We start from the raw sequence: 19,489 nt of genomic DNA, 5'->3' as shown, positions 1-19,489 counted from the left end.
TCTTAATTTTGACAAAATAAATAAATTATAAGTAAAGATTTTGTCATATTGCATACGACAAAGAATCGAATCCATGACTTATTAGTGTGAATCTTAATTTATCATGACTCAACTACTTGACTTTTGTTCTAAGAACTAAAACTCTAATCATATATTCCATTCAGGTTACATTTGTACTTATTTGCATCAAATTGACCCCAATACCATTATTGAGAGATATAAAATACAGATCGATATATATATATATAGATATATTGAGAGAGAGATGATTCATGCCTTCTGATTGAACTTTTTGATTTAATTATTAGCAAATCAACTTTCAATTTTCTGAATAAATTGGACGCCATGCTAGTGAATGGCAACAGAAAGACGAGGGTGCTCGAGCTGACAGCCATGCCTCCTATCAAACACCGGATGAAGTTGATGTTGGGATCAATTTACTCTATATCCTTAACTTGTAAGGAAACAAAACAATCAACCAAATACCAAATATAATTACAAAAATAAAGGAGAGAACAAATTTACGTGAAAATTCTCCTTCAATGTAAGGAGTAAAAATTATGCAATAAATTTATTTAGATAAAATTTATCCGGATAGAATTATATTTTTTAATTATTTCAATTATTGATATTAAATAATTTTGTTATTTATTATTTTATTTACCAACAATATATTTTTCTGTCACAATTTAAATTTATTTTATAAGATTAAAATTATTTTTTTATTTTGTTAAATATCATTAAAACAAACATTAAATAATTTTTTATATGGATAGATTCTAGCCATTTAACAAAATCCAAAATTATGAGATCGAAACTTATCTAAAAATTCCACTAATATTATTAAATTTGAATTATAAGAGATAAAAGACAAAACACAAAATCAAACTTATCTCAAATCAATAAAATAATAAAAGAATTAAAAGAAGAACAAACTGAACCACAAAGCAATACAAAAACTGCTTGATTTCCAAGGATCTGGCCTCCAAATTAGATCTCCACATTTTAGAACCATGAGTCTAGAACATACTCTCCAAATTTTAGCTCAATCAAATTACAAAACACCGTCTGATTGTCTATTTGATCACAATTGTCTAGGTAAAAATTGAAATCAGAGTCGAACCACAAGATAATTCCCAAGGATCCAGGCCTTTAAATCAGATCTCCACCATTTAGATTCTAGAACCACGAGTTTCGAATGAACCATCCAAATTTTAGCTTAATTAGATCACAAAATACCGTCTGATCATCTATTTGATCACACTTACACAAGTAAAAACGAAAATCTAAAATCGAACAAAGAACTTTGTTATTTTTCCTTTCATTTTTTCTTTTATTTTTTCTAACCTATCATGCATGACTTTTATAGTCTAAGAGGCACAAAATCTTGATCTCATTAAAGAGTATTTCAGTCCCATGAGATAAAAATATTAGTAAAAGAGACTGAATCAAATTTTAAAAATACCCAACCATTATTGAGTCATCTTTTTACGAATACTCAACCATTATTGATTCGTCCTCCAACTAAAAAGGAAACCCGACCCAACAATTGAGGCAATGAACCAAGGCAACAAAGGACGTCGACCAAGATTGGACAGACAAAAGAAATGTGAGAGTAATAAAGTGGAGTTGAGGAGAGAGACAATGGTTCAAATAAGGGGATTGTTGGTGGCTCACAAAGAGGGGGCAAAAAGACATTTTGCTCCTGTCCACTTTATAAATTTGCAAAGCAGGCCACTGTCCCCCCCTCGCTCTGCGCGTCTCCCCTGCCTGCCATGGCCACTGCTGTGCCTCGCTACAGTCGCCCGGCCTTGCCTCGCCGCCTCCTCAACAGTCGTTGCATCGAGGGAGAAGGGGAGAGCAAGGCGTGAGGGTAAAATAATCTTTTTGCCTCCTTTCGATAAACCCATCAGACTCTAGCATTTTCCAATATTGGGTGTGTAGGTAGGTCCCACTCCCTCACATGGGGACCCACCCACTCCCTATCCAACGTTCTGTTGCCACCACAGCAAGCAACATAATTTTTTGTTGTCTGATGTGGACAACAGAATATTGCTCTTTAGACAAAATACACTTGACACATTCAAAATTTAGCTTAAATATAAATGAAGGTATTATCAAGGTTCTAAAAATAATATTAACTTCCATTAACCATACAATCTGAGTCCCCCTATTGTTACTTATAAACCTCAAATATTTTCTAAAATAACCAAAATAGACTCCGTATCTCCTCTCTCTCTTTTCCTTCCCTTTTCCCCGTGTGTTCAATTCAGCCATGGCTGAACCATTCTCAATGATGGCAATGGCCAACGGTGGTATACCCTACTTCTTTCCTCCTTCCCCCTCTAGTTCAACCTGAACCCAAATGAGTTAGTGTGGGTGCTGAATCCCACTAACTTGTGATATCTTCAAACAAGCAGGCGATAATAAAACTGACTCACAATTTCATCTTCGAATTTCAGACAAAATACGTATCACACAGATACTATATGTTCTAAAATGGGTGGTCTTTTCGGTCAGCAGAATCAGGTGATATCATGTGCAATTTAGCTTATCCCGGTAGGTTCTCCCTGTTATGATGCGGACTTGGCTGGCTCTAGTGCAACTCAAAACATTTGGGTCATATAATCTCTCTCAATCATAACAACCTAAAAGCACATATCTGATAATAAAGATAAAGACAGTAATACAGTAACCTTTTCTAAAATAATAAAGAATGAAAAATAACCTCTGGCTCATTAAAATCCAGTTATGTCATGTGAAATGCAGCTTAACCAAGTAGGTTCTCCCTGGAAAGACAGGGACTTGGCTCCACTACATCTCAAACAAGATGGATTGTATCATCATTGCCAGTCAAAACACTTGTAACCATGCACTGTTAGTGAAAGAATATAATGTTACGTAAATACTCAAAAATAATACAAGAACACTTCTCAGTTAATCAAGAACAACTAAATCCATATGGCATCTTCTTTTGTCGTCAAAACCATAAGATTTGTGTAGAATTCTGTCTAACAGCGATGGCAAGATCAATAACTATGATGAAACACTTCGATCTGGAAAGGGAATTAACCTCGTTTTAATCAAGTGTTACATGTAGCTTAACAAAAGGGGTTCAACCTGTAAATATCTTCGCTTTTAATAATCTCAACAACATGGACTACTGCTACTGCAAAAACAAGGCAGTTAAAATCTTGTAATTGTACTCTCTGGTTCCGCAAAAGAAATCCTTCAACCAGATAGAGTCTATAGACACATAAAGATGAATAGCAAAGCAAGAACACAAACATAGTGAAAACTGACAACAAAATGAAATAAAAGCTTGCGGGTCAGAGTATGTAACTCTCAAGTCGAGAATTTCCTGAAGCAGAATTGGCATTTAAAAGCCGTAAAAGAATCCCCACTGGGACTAAAACGAATTAAAAATCGTAGAACGATCCAGAAAAACAATGGCTCATATCAAGAAATTCAACCTTTTTTTACCAGCTTTGTGCTTCATTGATTGCTCTCAGAAGCGCGGATAAAATGTAATCATCGCCAACCACAAACACTACACATGATCTATCCATATGAACCAAAAAGAAAACAGAAGAAAAAGACTAGGGATTCGGCTGTAAGATTGCAAAGCGAATGATAAAAAAATAAAAAAACTGGGGATTCATTCGACCGTAAGATTGTGAAGCGAACCCTACAACGAGGCGCCGCTGCTGCACTGCAGTTTGCCAAAAAATAAGGCGCCGCTCCTGGTATATATAGAGAGGGCTTCAGAAAAACCCTAGGTTAGTCGTTCATAGTATCTTAAATATAAAGTATTTAAAATATCAAAACTCGTTTATTTTAAATATAAAGTATTTTTTTTTTGTTTGTCATAATATAAACAATTGAATTTTACATAAGAAAATATGTTTCTTATTTTAAATGTTTGCCTTGTATTGTATTGTAATTTAGGAAAATAAAATAAAATATATCCTCAAACACAATACCAAGTTTTCATTTGTATATACAGATTTATACAAAAATATTATTCATTTTATTTTTCCATAAAATATTTTATATAAAAAAACCAAGTACTAAAAATCTAATAATATTATGTGTTTATGCTCTTAAATCTTTATCAAAATAGTAAAGTTGGAACATTCACACTTTCTTTATCTAAATTTCTTTTATTTCCAATGACTTATGTTATATAAACCTCACAAGATTAATTCATAATTATGAACAAATAACGTCATACTAATTGAAGTTAACTTGTTAATCCAAAACAAAAAAACAAGTTGAAATAACTTTTAGATCTATTTAATCATCACAAAAAAACTTAGTTCAAATCTTCAATATTATCTGTTATTCAGATAAAAATATTTAATATAAATATAATATATATAATATTACGTCATTATGTTTAAATAATATCACAAGTCAATTATGTATTGGGTCTATTGACATATATACAAATCTACATACCCATTATGGTGTTTTTTAAATTTATATAGATAACAACACATAATTGATTTTCAATACCACTATACTAGCACAATAATGTTACCTAAGTTTACCTCAATTTTGGAGTCTCCAAATAGAACCCACAATAATAGTAAAAGAATGATAGAAAGATACACCTGCTCTGGATTATGCCTCACATCAAAATAGATCAAACCATCCTAGCTACTCTTCCATAGAGGGTCTGATAAAAACAAGTCAAGACACTGAAAGCACAAAACTTTTATTGCTGCTTCATGGGGTATGTAATATTACAGAAGATTTGTGGTTGCTACCTTGGAAATCCCACCAGCCTGGCAGAGCTTCATTGCCATGAAATAGCAGAGGAACATTCATCTTGCTGCTCAAGCTATCATCCATGTCAAGTGCCGGTAGCCTGCCCACTTAGCAGCAAGGCGAACACCGATGGCTAAGGCGGCGCAGAGCAATGGAACCGGAACCTTTCTACGGATTACAGTAGCCTCAGCTTCATCTTTATCTTCCGATGGCTTCCTTGAATGATGTGTAATGGCCAAAGCAAGATAAGAGGTTATAGCAACAAAGCGAACCCAAGGCTCCCCCACGGCAGCTAGCACAGCTGCAACGGGTAACACAGAAGAAACATAACCCCTCTTCTTAATGAACCGAGAAAAACCAAACATTCCAAATAGAAGCATCCAGAAGGACAGCTCTGAGACGAAGCCTCTCACGGCTGCAAAGCCTATTACACCAGATACTGTGAGAAGATATGGTTGGCTGTCAACTGAGTCGGGAACAGCAGCTTCAGCAATGGAAAGTACAGCAGACACAAGAATGATGATGAAGGTAAGCTCTGGAACAGGAGTATATGCCACCACTGCTGAGTAGAAAGCACGGATGGTATAGAGTGTAGTTTCTATTGCTCTGATCAGAGAAGTGATCGGATCACCAATGAAATTGAAAATAAGCGCCAGTGCAAGCTTTAAAAGATATCCCATGAATTGAGTAAGGTTTGCTACAACCTTCTTCCAGTTAGATAACTCCCACAAAACTGTTCTCCAGGCATAGAGAAGGAAAGCTAAAGCTGCAATATGTTGATGCATAGAAGTGTAAGTTGAATTCCTACTGAGTCTGCTAGAATGACAAGCCCCCATCAAAAAAATGCAGGATAAATTCTTAGCCAAAAAAAACAAAAGCAGGATAAATCAAATAAGTGCAGTAAGGTAAGTTCCCCTTAATAACAAAAAGTGAAGAACTGGAGAGGAACAATATATATTATGGTATATACTTCAAATGGTGCATCAAAAAAATAAAAAAGAATATCAACAACAATAATTCCAAGCCTCAGTCCCACTTAAGTGAGCTTGGCTACATGAATTCTAGTTCTCCAATCATCTCCATCCATGACCAAATCCTTTATAAGACCACTATATTCTTTGTCATGTCTACCGGTTTCCTACCAAGTTTTCTTTAGTCTTCTCTCTTTTGCTACAATTTTTTTTCATTTTTATCATCTCTTAAGCACTAGCTCCACGGTGCCTCTATCATGCTTCTTCTCACAAAAAGAATAAATATCAGGCAAAATAAACAAGGTTTATATTTTAATCCATGATTCCATGAAGACAAAGACAAAGAAAACAACAGTAATAACAAACAAGGAGGAGGATCTTGGAGGACAGAGATTCAGATCCCAATCATATGATTCTATACTGATCCTACCAAAACAAGATCTTGTTCCATGAAAAATAAAAAGGAGGATCATACAATCCTACAATCTGAATTAAGACTGTGATAACAATGCTTTGTGATTTTCCATGAAATTTGTAAAGCCAGTGCATGGAAAAAACAAGAATGAAGAACAATTCCTTATAAACTCAAGCATACGTGAGTAGCCAAAGAGGAACCTAGTTAATTTCAATGATGGTTGCAACTCTATTTGTAAACAATTTGGAGCAAAAAGCATTATTCAGTTGAGGTTTTCCCTATCATTAGGATTTCCGACATAAAAAATCATTCAACATATTTACTTGCTTCTATTATTAGTTTCATATGTGATTACTTATTAACCAAGTTTGAACCCAATCATACTTGATATAAATCATTGTGGCAAGTGTAGGGATACAGATTGTGAGATTTTTAGTTAGCTGTTAGCTTTTATTTTTCAGTTTTCCAGTTCCAGACTTTTGAGTGCATAGGACAATGAGTTGTAATTCTATTTGAATTCAAATGCTTATGGATACTAATAAAGGTGCATCTTACAAGTATATGTTTATTTACTAACTTTGCATTAGTAAAAAGTTTCAAGTTCACTAACAAAAATCTGGCAGATTCATAAGAACTCTCCCCAAGAGGATATATGGAGAAGAACTTGTTTCCCAATAGGCTTCACGAGTCCCAAATGGGACCCCAGCACCCACGAAGTGCTAGTGCTTTGTGTTCTAAATAACAATTAACTCCTCAACCTATGCTACATGGAATCACACATAGGGTAAGAATTGCATCACAAAATTCAAAAAAAGAATAGCATGCTTGGATAAACCTGTAGTTAATTGTTCAACTCACTACAAAAAGAGAGAGATTACAATGGCATGCATAGAGCTCTAGTAGGGTTATTCCTATTAGAATTAGGAAAGTCCTTTTCCTATTTAGGAATACTAAACAAAACTGAAACTACTAATAATAAGACTAGGAAAAGACCAAAAACAAAACCTGAACACATAAGTAGACTTAACAAAAAGACCCCAGGAGACATGTAGAAAATACCCTAATGCATAAAACATCAAAACAGAAAGGCCTAAAAAAAGTTTCCTGGATGGCCCTTCTTCATCCAAAAAATCCCAAAATCAATGCTTGGGCCTTAGAACCAGTTTAGGACCCCTATTGTATGTCTTACAAGTTGCTGCCGACATCCTCCATCACCATCATATCCCATGTCATGTTTAAGGGGTTCTCAGTTCTCACCAAGTTTATATGGTCTTCATGTCCCTATTTTGCTACAGACTAACTCCTCGTCATTCACTCGCCTCATAGATATGTATATCGATCTTCTTTTCACATGTTCAAACCGCCATAACCATGACTACCACATCTCATTTTCAATAGGCATATGATCTCATTTCTTATTTCATCTTTGGTTTGCCGAAGTGGAACATCTATATTCAAAAACTATTTTTTGGAACATTTTGGGCCCTCTCTTGTTGTTTTTTGTTTGTTTGTGTGTGTTGGGGGGGGCGGGGGGGTGTTTGTGTTGTCTGTCTTATTTTATTTCTATTTGCCTTTCTTTATTTCATCCTTAATTTTAGGCTTATCCCCTTTTTTTCATAAAATAAATTTTATTTGTTTCCATTATAATAACCTATTATAATAAGTTATATATTTGATATTGTTCCATTAAATAATTTTTACATTTCATCCACTGTAACTAAGCCCACCAAGTTTTTTAGCCCTTAGAAAAGAAAAAGCCATCCAAAGAGGCTAGCCCATACTGACCGAAACCCTAGTGGTGAGGGTAAAAACCCTCCCTCTTGCAGTAGCCGCCTTACATTTTCCCTCATCCCTTTTTACTTTTTCCGCCCACATTCCTTTTCTCTTTCAAGCCATTATTCTCCCTTCCCCACTCCCTTTTTCTTCTCTCTTTTCCCCCATTGTCTCTCTCTCTCTCTCTCTCGATATTTATTGTTCAGTTTGGATAACACCACTGAGACCCATCACTGCATCATCTCCCTTGCATTCTCTTTAATTTGGGTCTCCAATCTAGGCGACTTGGAATGCATTCCATTGGTGTTCCAAGACAGCAAAGCACCACGTTCCAGTCTGTGGAAACCAGAATGTGGTTCCATGGGGGGGTGGGGGGGTGTTACCTGGTAACTATGGAATGACTATACATCCACTTTAACATTCTTATCTCACCTATGCTCATATTTTTCACATTAAATTTTGCATTAAATAAATTTTTAAAAAAAGTACTCAGAAGTTTGATTAGTTATAACATAATGTCCTTGGACATGATTACTTAGATGAATCCAATACTTAAACACATGCACTCCATAACAACCATACCCACTCCATCTAACATAGCCCTTGTGTTGAGCAACTATAATAGCCGATTTGGATTTAAAGCGGCTACATATTGCCAATGCCAAAAGGCATTTCTCACATAACTTCATATCTAGGAGCTTTTGGAGAGGTTTCAATAGTCTTTGGGGTTCAATCTCTTCATAATCAAGTGTATAAAGTACTAGAAATGTTGAATTTTTAATGCGAGCAAAGGCCCCATAGAGTGCAATTGTTCATAAGCTTCAGAACAGTTGGCTCAAGTAGAGTGCTTGAATTGTCAATTAGTCTTGTGGTTTTATGCTTGAGGCCCAGGTTTTCATGCAAATTCTCATCTTCAGGTGTAAATCCTATCCATTGTGGTTGAATAGCACTTAAAATGGGTTTTAAATGGTGATATTATTTGATTACAAGTACATACACAATTGTTCAAAACTGAGACTTTCAAGGATGGAGGAGAATGAAACATTTGATAAACTTGGTGTTAATCTTACAGAGACTGTTAACTTTAGCTTTAATATTTGTAAGAGGATCTCTTAATCACGGATTATTAGCATAATTTTAAATCCTTCCACAAAATGTTCCAAGACGAAGTCATGGCTCAAGAAAAGGTTGAGCAAAACAAAGATGGCAATATTTAAAACCTATAAGCAAATTTACACCGCCCTAAAAACAGAAAAGTAAAAATGAATAAACAAAAAGGCAATAGTATTGCCTAAGTTAGCATTCAAAAGAATAACATTGAGCTCGATGACAAAGACTACTAAGTAAATCAAAAGGGCATGGCCTATTTTAAAGAAACTTCTATCATGAACTTAAAGCAACTCTTTTCACTTCGAGTCCTTTGCTTCATGCCATGCCTCTATCCTGCAATTTTCCTCTGGGTGCAACCAATTACATTAGCTCCAACATATCATCTCTCTATATCTCAACTTCAACATCTATGCAGAAAAAGGGAGCAGAAGAACTGACTGCATTCATGACCGAGCATGAACCTCAAAAAGATTGCTCACTCATCATACACATTACATATTCATGGAGATAGGCGTACCTATGAACCAAGGCCACCTGACAGGACGGTCGGGAGCTTCCTTGGTCAAGTGCCTGAACCGCTCCGGCATGGTGCTCTGCCCTCGGGCTTCTTCTTCAGCCTTATCCACACCACTCTCGCTCTCGCTCTCGCTCTCTCCTTCCCCATTTTCTGCGCTCACCACAAACCCTAGCCTCCTTCCCAACAAAAAGCCTGGGTAATTCGCCGAGAAATGCAACAATTTATGGGAGATTCCGCGTCTGAAGGGTTGCGCTCTGATAGGAGAGGAGTTGAATGGGATGATTTGGACTCGAGATGGAGAGCACAGGCAAGTGTGGGAAGAGGCGAAGCAAGTAGGTTTGGAAGGTGGATTTGGAGAGAAGAAAGTCGAAACTGCCTGCGACATGGCTGGATTTTAGGGAGGTTTTTAGTCCATTGAATTACTAGGAGAAATCCACTGGTGCAGTAGAATGATGCAAGTTGTGGGAAATAGGGGGTTTTTGCAGGGTTTCTAATCCAAATCCAATTTGAGACCCGTTTATGGAAAATGGCCCACCCGATATGTCACTCGACCCTATTACACGAAATTGGAGTCAAGCCGATAAAAGTGCTCTAAGCTCGAAGGATAAAGGTCTTACAACATTGTTAAAAAAAAGTTTAATAGGGACATCGTTAGACTTGAAGACCGCGCTTGAGTATTGCTGAATTTTGTTAATTTAAAGTAGGATTATCAATTTAATTATATTTAATCTTTTTTAATAATATAAATGTTAAGAGATTTTTTTATGAAACAATAAAAGAAACAACACATAAAATATTATTGTGCTGCTTTATAAATAAAATTTACATTGAATATACCATTTTTGTTGAATAAAAATAAGATGAATTCAATATTCGAGCACACGCATGTATAGCTCTCATAGTCACCCTTATCTGATATTATTTTTCTGTTCAGTAATTATAAATATTTATTTTAAATTTAAGATGACTATATATCTATCTCTAACAAATATTCCTTACGTTACTTTATATTCACAAAGTTTTGATAAAAAATTCAATATCATTAGGTTCAATCGCTTCATAACCAAGTGGAGATTTGTCATTAGGTAGTAGTAGTTCATGATGTTTGGATATCAACAGTGCATGAATTACGATTGTTCACAAGAAAATCAGGCCATGGCATGGCATCTACACATTCTTGACAACCATTTGTTTGAGCAGAGTGCTAAATGTAGTTTAATTGCTTGAGATCCCAGGTTTTCATGTACCATTGACATTCTAATTTCTCTAGTGCACAAAGAATCAAGTGGGAAGAGTAGATAAAGCCATCATTCATGTGTTAGCACAGTCCTGCGTGAACAATGAACAATCCCATCAATTCCACCTTGTAAATTTGCCAAGAATGCATTGGGCATGCTTTTAAATTCATGTACAAACTCTGATAATTGTCCAATTAAAATGGTTGACTACAACTTTTGAAACTTCTAAGGATGGAAGGGAATCAAACATTTGTTCAATTTTATGTCAAACTTGAAGATACATTTGACCTTAACTTTAATATTTGTGAGAGAATCTCTTAATCAGGCAATTTATTCAACAAGGCAAAATTGAGCATGAAGGCTATAGGACTCCTAAATGCAAGCCCCCTTCACTTCAAGTCCTTTGTGAAACCCACAACTAGCAAGGACTTCCAAGTACCAAACTTTCCATGAAGCAAGGACCATCAAACAACATTAGCTCCAATTCCAAACATCATCTCTCTATACCCCAAATTCAACGTCTATGACTACAACTGATCTCAAACATAATCAAAGCATGAAACTCAAAAGGATTGCTCGCTCATCATATGCATTACATATTCAACGATATGTATCATAGCATGAAACTCTGACCAGCCAAACAAACTGTAGCAGGAAGTTTCTTTGGTACAATCCAAAGTGACATTTTGTAAAACAATTTTGTACAATACTATTCCACTAGACGACCAGAAAGCAGACAGCTGGGTCTCAAAGTAACAGCAACATAAGAGGTAAAAGATACCATATAGCCAACCCCATCTAGTGAAATTTTAGACTTGAGAGATTCTTCTTCTTGTTATATGCAATGCATAAAGCTAATATTATTTGACTAATCGAGTATCAACAATAACTTATCCAACAACATTGCTTTAATAGTTAATAAATTATACATAAGAATAGATACAATCAAAGGTAAATGACACCTAGCAGAATCCAGAATTCATAAGGACAGCACAGAAAAGAATACTACTATGTCAGGTAGAGACAGGTTTAACAAGCTGTCATATAGTGGTGTTTTACATTTGAACAGTCATAAGCAAAAGCCACGTGCAGGATATTTGTCAAAAAATTGTTAAAACAATCATTTTGCAATATCCATGCATAAAGTTCTTTTATCCAAGAACAAATGGTCTGATGCTACGCATAGAGTTCTTTTACGCAAGAACAATAAGTACCAAATTTTTCAGTAACTATAATAACATCATGCATACGGAGCCATCAATTATCCAAACGTTTATATACCCACCATTTTCCGGATCAAGAAAGGATCGTTGATTGCTCAAAATAATTTCCTTGAACTACCCTGAAGATTTTTGAGTCTTTTTGAATTAATTCCAATATTTTTCCATTCTTACTGAAATACTTCAACAAGCTTTTCTCGTCATCGTCAGCAAAACCATCAAGGCCATTGATCATAACCTTTTTCAAGTGATGTTGCCAGCACTTCTTAGGATGCTCCAGACAGCAGAATGAAACCTCATCATTCGTTATCCTCCTCATATATTGGAATTGAAAATCAAGCTTGAGCCATACAAAAATGTCAATAGTTAGAGCAATATACATCGTCTAACATCGGAGAAACATAACATCACCGATATCTATTGCACACTCTTGTTTTATTAATATAAAACTTCACAAATTTTGTTTTACTTTGTATAATTATAGTGAAAGGTATACATTAAGAAAATGTCAACTATGATTTTAAAATGTGGAAATTTTGTGCCAAAAAAGTTACACACTTCAATTCAAAAAAAAAAAAAAATTGAAGTTTAAAGTTGATATCATTTCTCTGTCCATAATGGCAAAACTCTGGTAGAAACTTCAAAGAATTATAACAAAACTTGAAGAAATACCTTCTTGTAGGAGTACAATGGCTTCACTGCATGTTGGTCTTCTTCTAGTTCTATCGCGTAATTTGAAGCACCAACATTATGGTCTACTTCTGTGCCTCCTTTAATTCTTGAAACAATGGATAATGTCTGAAGATGAGGTGCAAACCAAAGCAAGTTATCCACCAATTGCGTGCAATCGTCTATAATTGAATGGCATTTCACCTCCAAATGCTTAACATCATGTATTGGAGGAATAAAGCGAGCTTTATGGGTTTCTGGAATAATCAAGTCCTTGAAAACAACAATACAGCCACATTAAGTATATTGTAGAATGTCTAAACAGAAATTGCAAAACTGAGAAAAGGAAAATTTTACTGTGCCTAAGAAAAAAAGGTACCTTATAAGAATTACAAACTATATTTAGCAGTTTGCAGTGATCAAATACTCTGAGAAGTTTCCTCAATTTCACAAACCTACCCATCGTTTGAACTTCAGATAAAATAAGTGTGGCATTGAGGTAACTTGAAGAATTCAAGTAATGGAAGTTTACTATTTGGCCACTATAAATGAACGAATAGAGTTGTGGGCAGTCAATTTCAATCTCTACCACTTGAATGCATTCAAGCAAAGATAATCTTTCAAGTTTTCCATGAGAAAGAGTTACTGTTTTCAATCCCAAGCAACCATCCAATGTAAGATCCTCAAGGTGTGCAAGCTCAGAAATATGATGTTCTATCCATTTATCTACAATTCTAGCACCCTTCAAAGACAAAACTTTTAAAAATATACAAGCAGTGAGAGTGATGGTGCTTTGATTGAAGGGGTTAGAAGAATAGATGAATGATTGAAGATTGCATTGCTCCATCTTAATATTATCAAATCCAATGCATTGATCCAACACTAACGTCTTGAGATTAACTCCTAAACGTTGAATTTTATTCGATCCTTCGCACTGTCTGAGAACAAGTTCCTGTAATGATGGGAAACCTAATAAAAGATCTTGGAAATCAACATGGAAGCTCCTTAATTTCAAGGAGACGACTGATTTTGTGGGACAAAGATCCTTAGGCAAACTGCAGGGCAAATAATTTATTTCAAGCAAGTAGAGATCTAGCTCTTGGACACCATGCTCTAAAGCCCAACGGATTGCCGAATCGACCCTCGAATCGTCCGAATGAAAATCGTGTACTCGAAGCCTAAATTTTTCAATCTCCATAAACCCTTCCCGGCGTCGAATAGAATTCTCTAGATAGGTCAAAAAGTCTTCAGATTTTAAGCACGATCGTCCAAACAGACTTTGGTCAAAGTCAAGAATTGGGAAGGAACCCCATAGATACCTCCAACTCTTCGACAATACGCTACTTCTCGTTGCATCTTTTGTTGGGAGAAAAGACATGATGTGGTGTATGATGTGGTCAGGCAAGCTAGAGATCATATCCACCGCTTCATCAAGATCATCAGTCTTGCTTTCCAATTCAATTTTCTTGTTTGTTGGTTCTTCATTGGCATCTGCAGTCGAAACCTCGTGAATAACACTTGCTTCCCCCTTCACCATGGTGCAGAGTTTAACTCTGTATCTTAGGACCAAGGGGATGTAATGTAAGTGTAGCACCAGAACAATCAGAAAAACGAGAAAACAGTGGGAATAAAATAATTACGGCAACAACTTAAAAGGGAAACTAAATGGCGATAAGGATCACTCACAAATTTGGATTATTGATGGAAAGGTTGGTGTGGATGAATTCAAAATATATAGATAAATGGGAGGAAAATTTGATGATATTCTGTGAAGATTCTATTTACCCAAAAAAAAAAAAAATATTGTTTCCAAGATTTCGGATAATCAATGAAGATTTCAGATAATTATGGAAGATAATTGAAAAAGATGGTATCCTACTAGACTTCGGATAATCATGGAGTATCTTCCGAAGTGATTACGATTGAATTCAAAATATGAATGTTCGAAAAGAACTCCATTTTTGAACGCATATATATTTTGCTCTTCATTCTTTTTCTATTAATTTTTGAAAAGTTTCACCTCTTTAAAATTATCATTGGTCAGAGTACATCAAGCTCACTGGTCAAACTCCAGCCTTTTCAAAACAACCATCTTGTTATTCTTGATAATCAATTTTCAATCCAAACCAACTCATTTCATATAAGGGTGGAAGTTGTTATTCCATGCTAAGTTTAAAATAAAAGAGTAATCTTTTCACGAATTTATAAATTTATTTAAATATTTTAATTTTATCAATCGTATCTCAATTGGCTTAATTGAGTATAATTTTTTCTTTACACCTAAAATTAATTTGGGAGGTGTGTTGCTGACATGACAAGTCGCTTGTCTTGAAAAAAATATAAAAATAAGAGTCACACGTATACATATGATTAAGACTCATATATATAATTTTATTTTTTTAATTTTTTCACATGTACATGTGAGTTTCATATATATATATTTTTTATAACAAATGATATATCACATCAAAAATGGCACATGCCTATCAAATTGATTTCAAATGAATAAAATTATACCAAATTGAATCAATTGAGATAAAATTGTTAAAATTGAAATATTTAGATAAATTTTTAAATTTGTAAAAATATTTAGATTCTTTTTTTGCTATTTGCCCTTTAATGTATCATTGCAAGATTGGTAAGTTAAAATAATTTTTAACTTACCAATCCATATATATCGTATAAAAGTATTAATTTAAAAACATGGATTAAATATTTCATTGGTAAATTAAAATAATTTATTTTAGTTATATTTTCTAAGTTTTTTCACTTTTTGAACTTTGAATTGGATCTTTGTCGCATCTCAATTTTGTTGATAAATTAAAATTTATTTGATCATTATGACAAATATTTTACATTTATATTTATATTCATTGTCATATTAGTATCCTTTGCTTGTTTACAATTTCTTGAAAAATAAGAAAATAATTTATTACGTGTAAATAGTGATTAAAAAATTAAATAAAATATCATCTAAAAATCAATTCCTCTAATTGAAAAAAAAAAAACTATATAATATGTAGCGGAATTGAGGTTAATTTTTTTGAATCAAATGGCTTTAGTAATTTCTTTATTTAAGTTAAATTACTTAATCTGGAAAAAAATTAGATATTATAATTAATTTAAAAGTTGAAAAAAATTTAATCATGGATGCTTTAGAAATGAAAAATACTATTGATACACCTTTGTGTACAACTTGAACTACACAAAGGTGTATCAATGATAAAAAAAAATTCCTCATGAGGCACATAGAAGCGCGTGAGATGCATGAAGGTAAGAGATATTTTGATCATAATACCCTTTTATGTAATTCAAGATGTATAAAATTGATGTACAAGTAACATGACTATTTAAAAATTGTCATTAAAAAATTTAAGAATCAAATTAATTATTAACATGTCTTACAAAGATAGGTAATCTAAAAAGTTTAAAATTTTCAAGATTATAATTAAATTTTAATTTTGATGGAAAAGAACTAAAACACATAAAATTAAAACTGGAAACACATAAAATAGGAATACACATAAAACCCATAATTTTTAATTTTATTAACATATATTATTTTTGTTGATAGAAAACTAGAAATACATAAAATAGAAATAAAACCCTAAACAACATGATTATTTAATGTGATACAATAAATTAGCTAGAAAGAGAAACACAATTTACGACGTCAATATGTTAAAAAAGGAAAAAAATCACTCTATAAGTGTGAGAAATTCTATAATGTAAAAAGTGTGATATACAACACGAAACTTCAAATAGGTCACCCAATTACACCAAGAAGCAAAATAAAGTGTTTCCTCATTTTCCTTTCTCCTTTACCAAAAAATAGACAACAAAAAAAAAAGTGGAAACCTTTTGTTTTTCTGTGTTATGTTTACCATTCTGTTCTCTGTCAAGGAGGCGGCAACTTGCATTATGAAGTTTCATTGACAATGTTTGTAAAGGTAATGATCTTATATTGTAAAGCTGCTTACAGATTGCAAGACAAAACTCGAAATTTTCATGAAGGCCAGCAATTTTGTTGAAATGACAACTGCAACAGCAAGCAAACAGCACTAAACAAGAAAATGAGAAGTGAGATTGGGTGATCCAATCCAACATTCTCCCAGCAAAACATAGCCTTAATGTATGGAAAACAAGCTAACCAGAAAACAGAAGAAAGAAAACGGGCAGAGACTGTAAACAGCCAAACTTAAGAGCAGTGGAAAGTTTTGTTGGCACAGGCCAATGAGGCCTCAGACCTGCTTTAATACTGCTCCTGATCAAGTCATATGAGAAGAATTAAATAGAAAGAAAAGATGACTTTGGCTATCAAGAAAACTGCTTCTAATTATAATTCCATAGCACTCTGCAGTGTGGAGTTACAGAACCACATAAATAATTCATCCAAGGGAAGGAAAAGCAACAAACAAACATACACAAATCTAAGTAACATTTTGTTTTAACAGTTGACTTCAATGCACATATCATATAATTCTAGCCTCTTACTCGAGTAAAATACGATCCATGAGAAATTCACAAATCATGAAAGCACACCAGATCTCTTACTCAGCAAACGCAACTAATTATGAACACCACCAGTTATATAGATGCCACTAGGGCATCCCCAGTTCACTAATACAGATACCAGTACTGAAAAAAAAAAAAGAAGGAAAAAGAAAAGCGAAAAAAATCAGATCCCCTCAACTTGTCGAAGAGCAGTCTTCATGCAGTGCAAGTTGCAAGCTTGATCTGTTGAACACAAATTGATCAACTCCTGAAAAACCAACTGTAACTAAATTAAAAGCTTACAGCATTTGGCATGAAACCCCTTAACATTGAACATCACCAAATGCTCATAAAACAGGCGAGAAAGGGTACATATTGAAATCGAACATTGTGTCGAATAATATTTCTTCCAGAAACCTCATTGAATGGCTGGAATGTTGAAAAAGCACATTTTGACTGCATATATCAATGAGCACACAAGCAACAGATAGGTTTCAGAGTACAGAGGACTTGAATACGAGTGCATAAATGCAAAATGCAGACAATGGTTAGCAAGATAGGACTTGAGGGCCAGATGGAAGACAATGTATGGTCTGAGAGTAAAAGTAAAACAAGTATAAAAAGATATCATAAAGCCAACCCCATTCGATGGAATCAAGACTTAGTATTTTTTTTCCTTCTTGTATTGACATATAAAATTAATATCATTAATCAAGTACTACTAGTAGCTAATCTAAAAGGACTAAGTTCAATAGTTAAATTATTCAAAAAATAGATAAAATTATAAGTAAATGACACCTATCAAAATCCAAGATTCATAAGGAACATACAAAAGTGTATGCTACAACTCTTCAATGTCAAGTGAGTTTTATGAGTCTTCATCATGCTAGAATTGTGTGTTTGAGCAATCATAAGCAAGGGACAAACAACATGATATGTCTAACACGTACATTTGTTGAGCATAACGTGTCTGTGAGGGGGATATACGTGAAAACTAGGTAAAACATTCATTGTGCAATACTCATGCACTGTAGAGCTTCTCATTCTATGCAGATATTGCTTTCACTCAATAACAAATAGTCCATTCCACAGACAGTTCTTTTACCCAAGAAACAAAAGTACTAAATTTTTCAGTAACTAAAATAACAACAGCATGCATACTGAAGCATCATTATCTGAATACCCACCATTTTCTGGATCATGATAGAATTGTTGATTGCTCAAAATACTTTCCCTGGAGTACTCCAAAAACTTGTGAGTCATTCTGAATTGATTCCAATATCTTCCCATTCTCACTGAAATACTTCAACAAATTTTTCTTGTCATCATGAACAGAACCATCAAAGCTGTTGATCATAACCTTTTTCAAACGATGCTGCCAACACTCTTTAGGATGCATTACACAGCAAAATGAATCCTCATCTTCCGCTAGCAACTTCTTATATTGAAATTTGAAGTCAAGCTTGGTCAAACAAAATGTCAAATAGTCAGACTTGGCATACATAATGACATCAGAAATACATAACATCACTAGTAGGTACATGCACACTGTTGTTTTAATACAAACTGTGACAAATTTTATTTTATTTTTTTATTAAACTAAAATGGATGAAATAAGAACATGTCAACTATTGATTCAAAATGTAGAAAATTTGTACCAAAATGTTACAATCTTCAATTCAGAACATACGATTGAATTCCACCTCATCAAGATCTAGAAAGACAGCAAAAATTCAATAATTTTTTTTCAAAAATCGAATTATCAAGTATGAGAAAATGGATGCCAATTGTGGCAAAAAGTTAGCTGAAATATAAAAGAATGATAGCAAACTGAAAACTTGAAGAAATTAGGAAAAAGTAAAAAAAAAAAAGGGACTTAAAAACTATTTGACGAAGTTTAGAAAAATAAAAATTATTTTGTGGGATTTGGTGAAAAATTTTGTATATTAAAAAGAACAAACCTTTTTCTTGCAGTATGATGGCTCCATTACATCTGGATCTCCTGTTTTGTGGTTTGGTGCATCAAGACTATTGACTACTTCTCTGCCACTTTCAACTACCATTGAGACAATGGATAATGTCTCTAGATGAGGAGAAAACCAGAGCAAGTCATCCACCAATTTTATGTAATCTTCTATGGTTGAGTGGCATTCCACCTTCAGATGTTTAAGATCGTGTAGTGGAGGAAGAAAGTCATCTTTCCCATATTCTGGAATAATCAAGTCCTTGAAAGCAACAATACAACCATGTTAAGTATAGTGTGATATTTAAACTGAAATTACAAAACAGAGAAGAAAAAGAAAAAAATA

General features: G+C 34.0%; 3 protein-coding genes and 2 non-coding genes across 9 annotated transcripts in view; all 5 read right to left on the bottom strand.

Annotated features, from left to right (window-relative positions):
* Nucleotides 1-2,732: 2,732 nt before the first annotated feature.
* Nucleotides 2,733-2,851, bottom strand: LOC127792731 (small nucleolar RNA Z278). Its single transcript, XR_008021200.1, has one exon. It is a non-coding gene; the product is annotated as a small nucleolar RNA Z278 (small nucleolar RNA).
* A 599-nt stretch (nt 2,852-3,450) lies between these two features.
* On the bottom strand, nt 3,451-3,540 carry LOC127792744 (small nucleolar RNA U36a). Its single transcript, XR_008021212.1, has one exon. It is a non-coding gene; the product is annotated as a small nucleolar RNA U36a (small nucleolar RNA).
* A 1,034-nt stretch (nt 3,541-4,574) lies between these two features.
* Nucleotides 4,575-10,040, bottom strand: LOC127791323 (uncharacterized). The gene is made up of 2 exons (XM_052321121.1): nt 9,560-10,040; nt 4,575-5,539 (listed from the first exon to the last, which is right to left on the bottom strand). The coding sequence occupies exons 1-2, from the start codon at nt 9,942-9,944 to the stop codon at nt 4,842-4,844; spliced, it is 1,083 nt and encodes a 360-aa protein (XP_052177081.1). The 5' UTR covers nt 9,945-10,040; the 3' UTR covers nt 4,575-4,841.
* Nucleotides 10,041-10,675: 635 nt separating this feature from the next.
* Nucleotides 10,676-14,345, bottom strand: LOC127791966 (F-box/LRR-repeat protein At4g14103-like). 2 transcript variants are annotated; one of them, XM_052322212.1, is made up of 4 exons: nt 13,066-14,345; nt 12,690-12,959; nt 12,083-12,357; nt 10,676-10,888 (listed from the first exon to the last, which is right to left on the bottom strand). In XM_052322212.1, exons 1-3 carry the CDS (start codon nt 14,221-14,223, stop codon nt 12,094-12,096), a joined length of 1,692 nt encoding a protein of 563 aa, XP_052178172.1. In that variant the 5' UTR covers nt 14,224-14,345; the 3' UTR covers nt 10,676-10,888; nt 12,083-12,093. The 2 variants fall into 2 exon arrangements, with proteins under 2 accessions (XP_052178172.1, XP_052178170.1); XM_052322210.1 differs by lacking the exon at nt 10,676-10,888 and having other exon boundaries at nt 10,933-12,357; nt 13,066-14,343.
* Nucleotides 14,346-16,846: 2,501 nt separating this feature from the next.
* Nucleotides 16,847-19,489, bottom strand: part of LOC127791964 (putative pentatricopeptide repeat-containing protein At1g03510) — a 47,130-nt gene continuing 44,487 nt past the window's right edge. Inside the window, exons 2-4 of one of the 4 annotated variants that reach the window (XM_052322206.1) lie at nt 19,142-19,405; nt 18,368-18,642; nt 16,847-17,423 (exon numbers count right to left, since the gene is read on the bottom strand). In XM_052322206.1, coding sequence (XP_052178166.1) covers nt 18,379-18,642; nt 19,142-19,405 — 528 coding nt within the window. In that variant the 3' untranslated portion in view covers nt 16,847-17,423; nt 18,368-18,378. Of the gene's footprint in view, nt 17,449-18,367; nt 18,643-19,141; nt 19,406-19,489 lie in introns of those variants that run through there. The other 3 variants (XM_052322205.1, XM_052322208.1, XM_052322209.1) reach the window with 3 other exon arrangements.

Source organism: Diospyros lotus, chromosome 15 (genome assembly GCF_014633365.1).
Source record: "Diospyros lotus cultivar Yz01 chromosome 15, ASM1463336v1, whole genome shotgun sequence".
In the NCBI taxonomy this organism is placed as follows: domain Eukaryota; kingdom Viridiplantae; phylum Streptophyta; class Magnoliopsida; order Ericales; family Ebenaceae; genus Diospyros; species Diospyros lotus.
The sequence above is the reverse complement of the archived record's forward strand: the minus strand, read 5'-3'. Positions and strand labels throughout refer to the sequence as shown.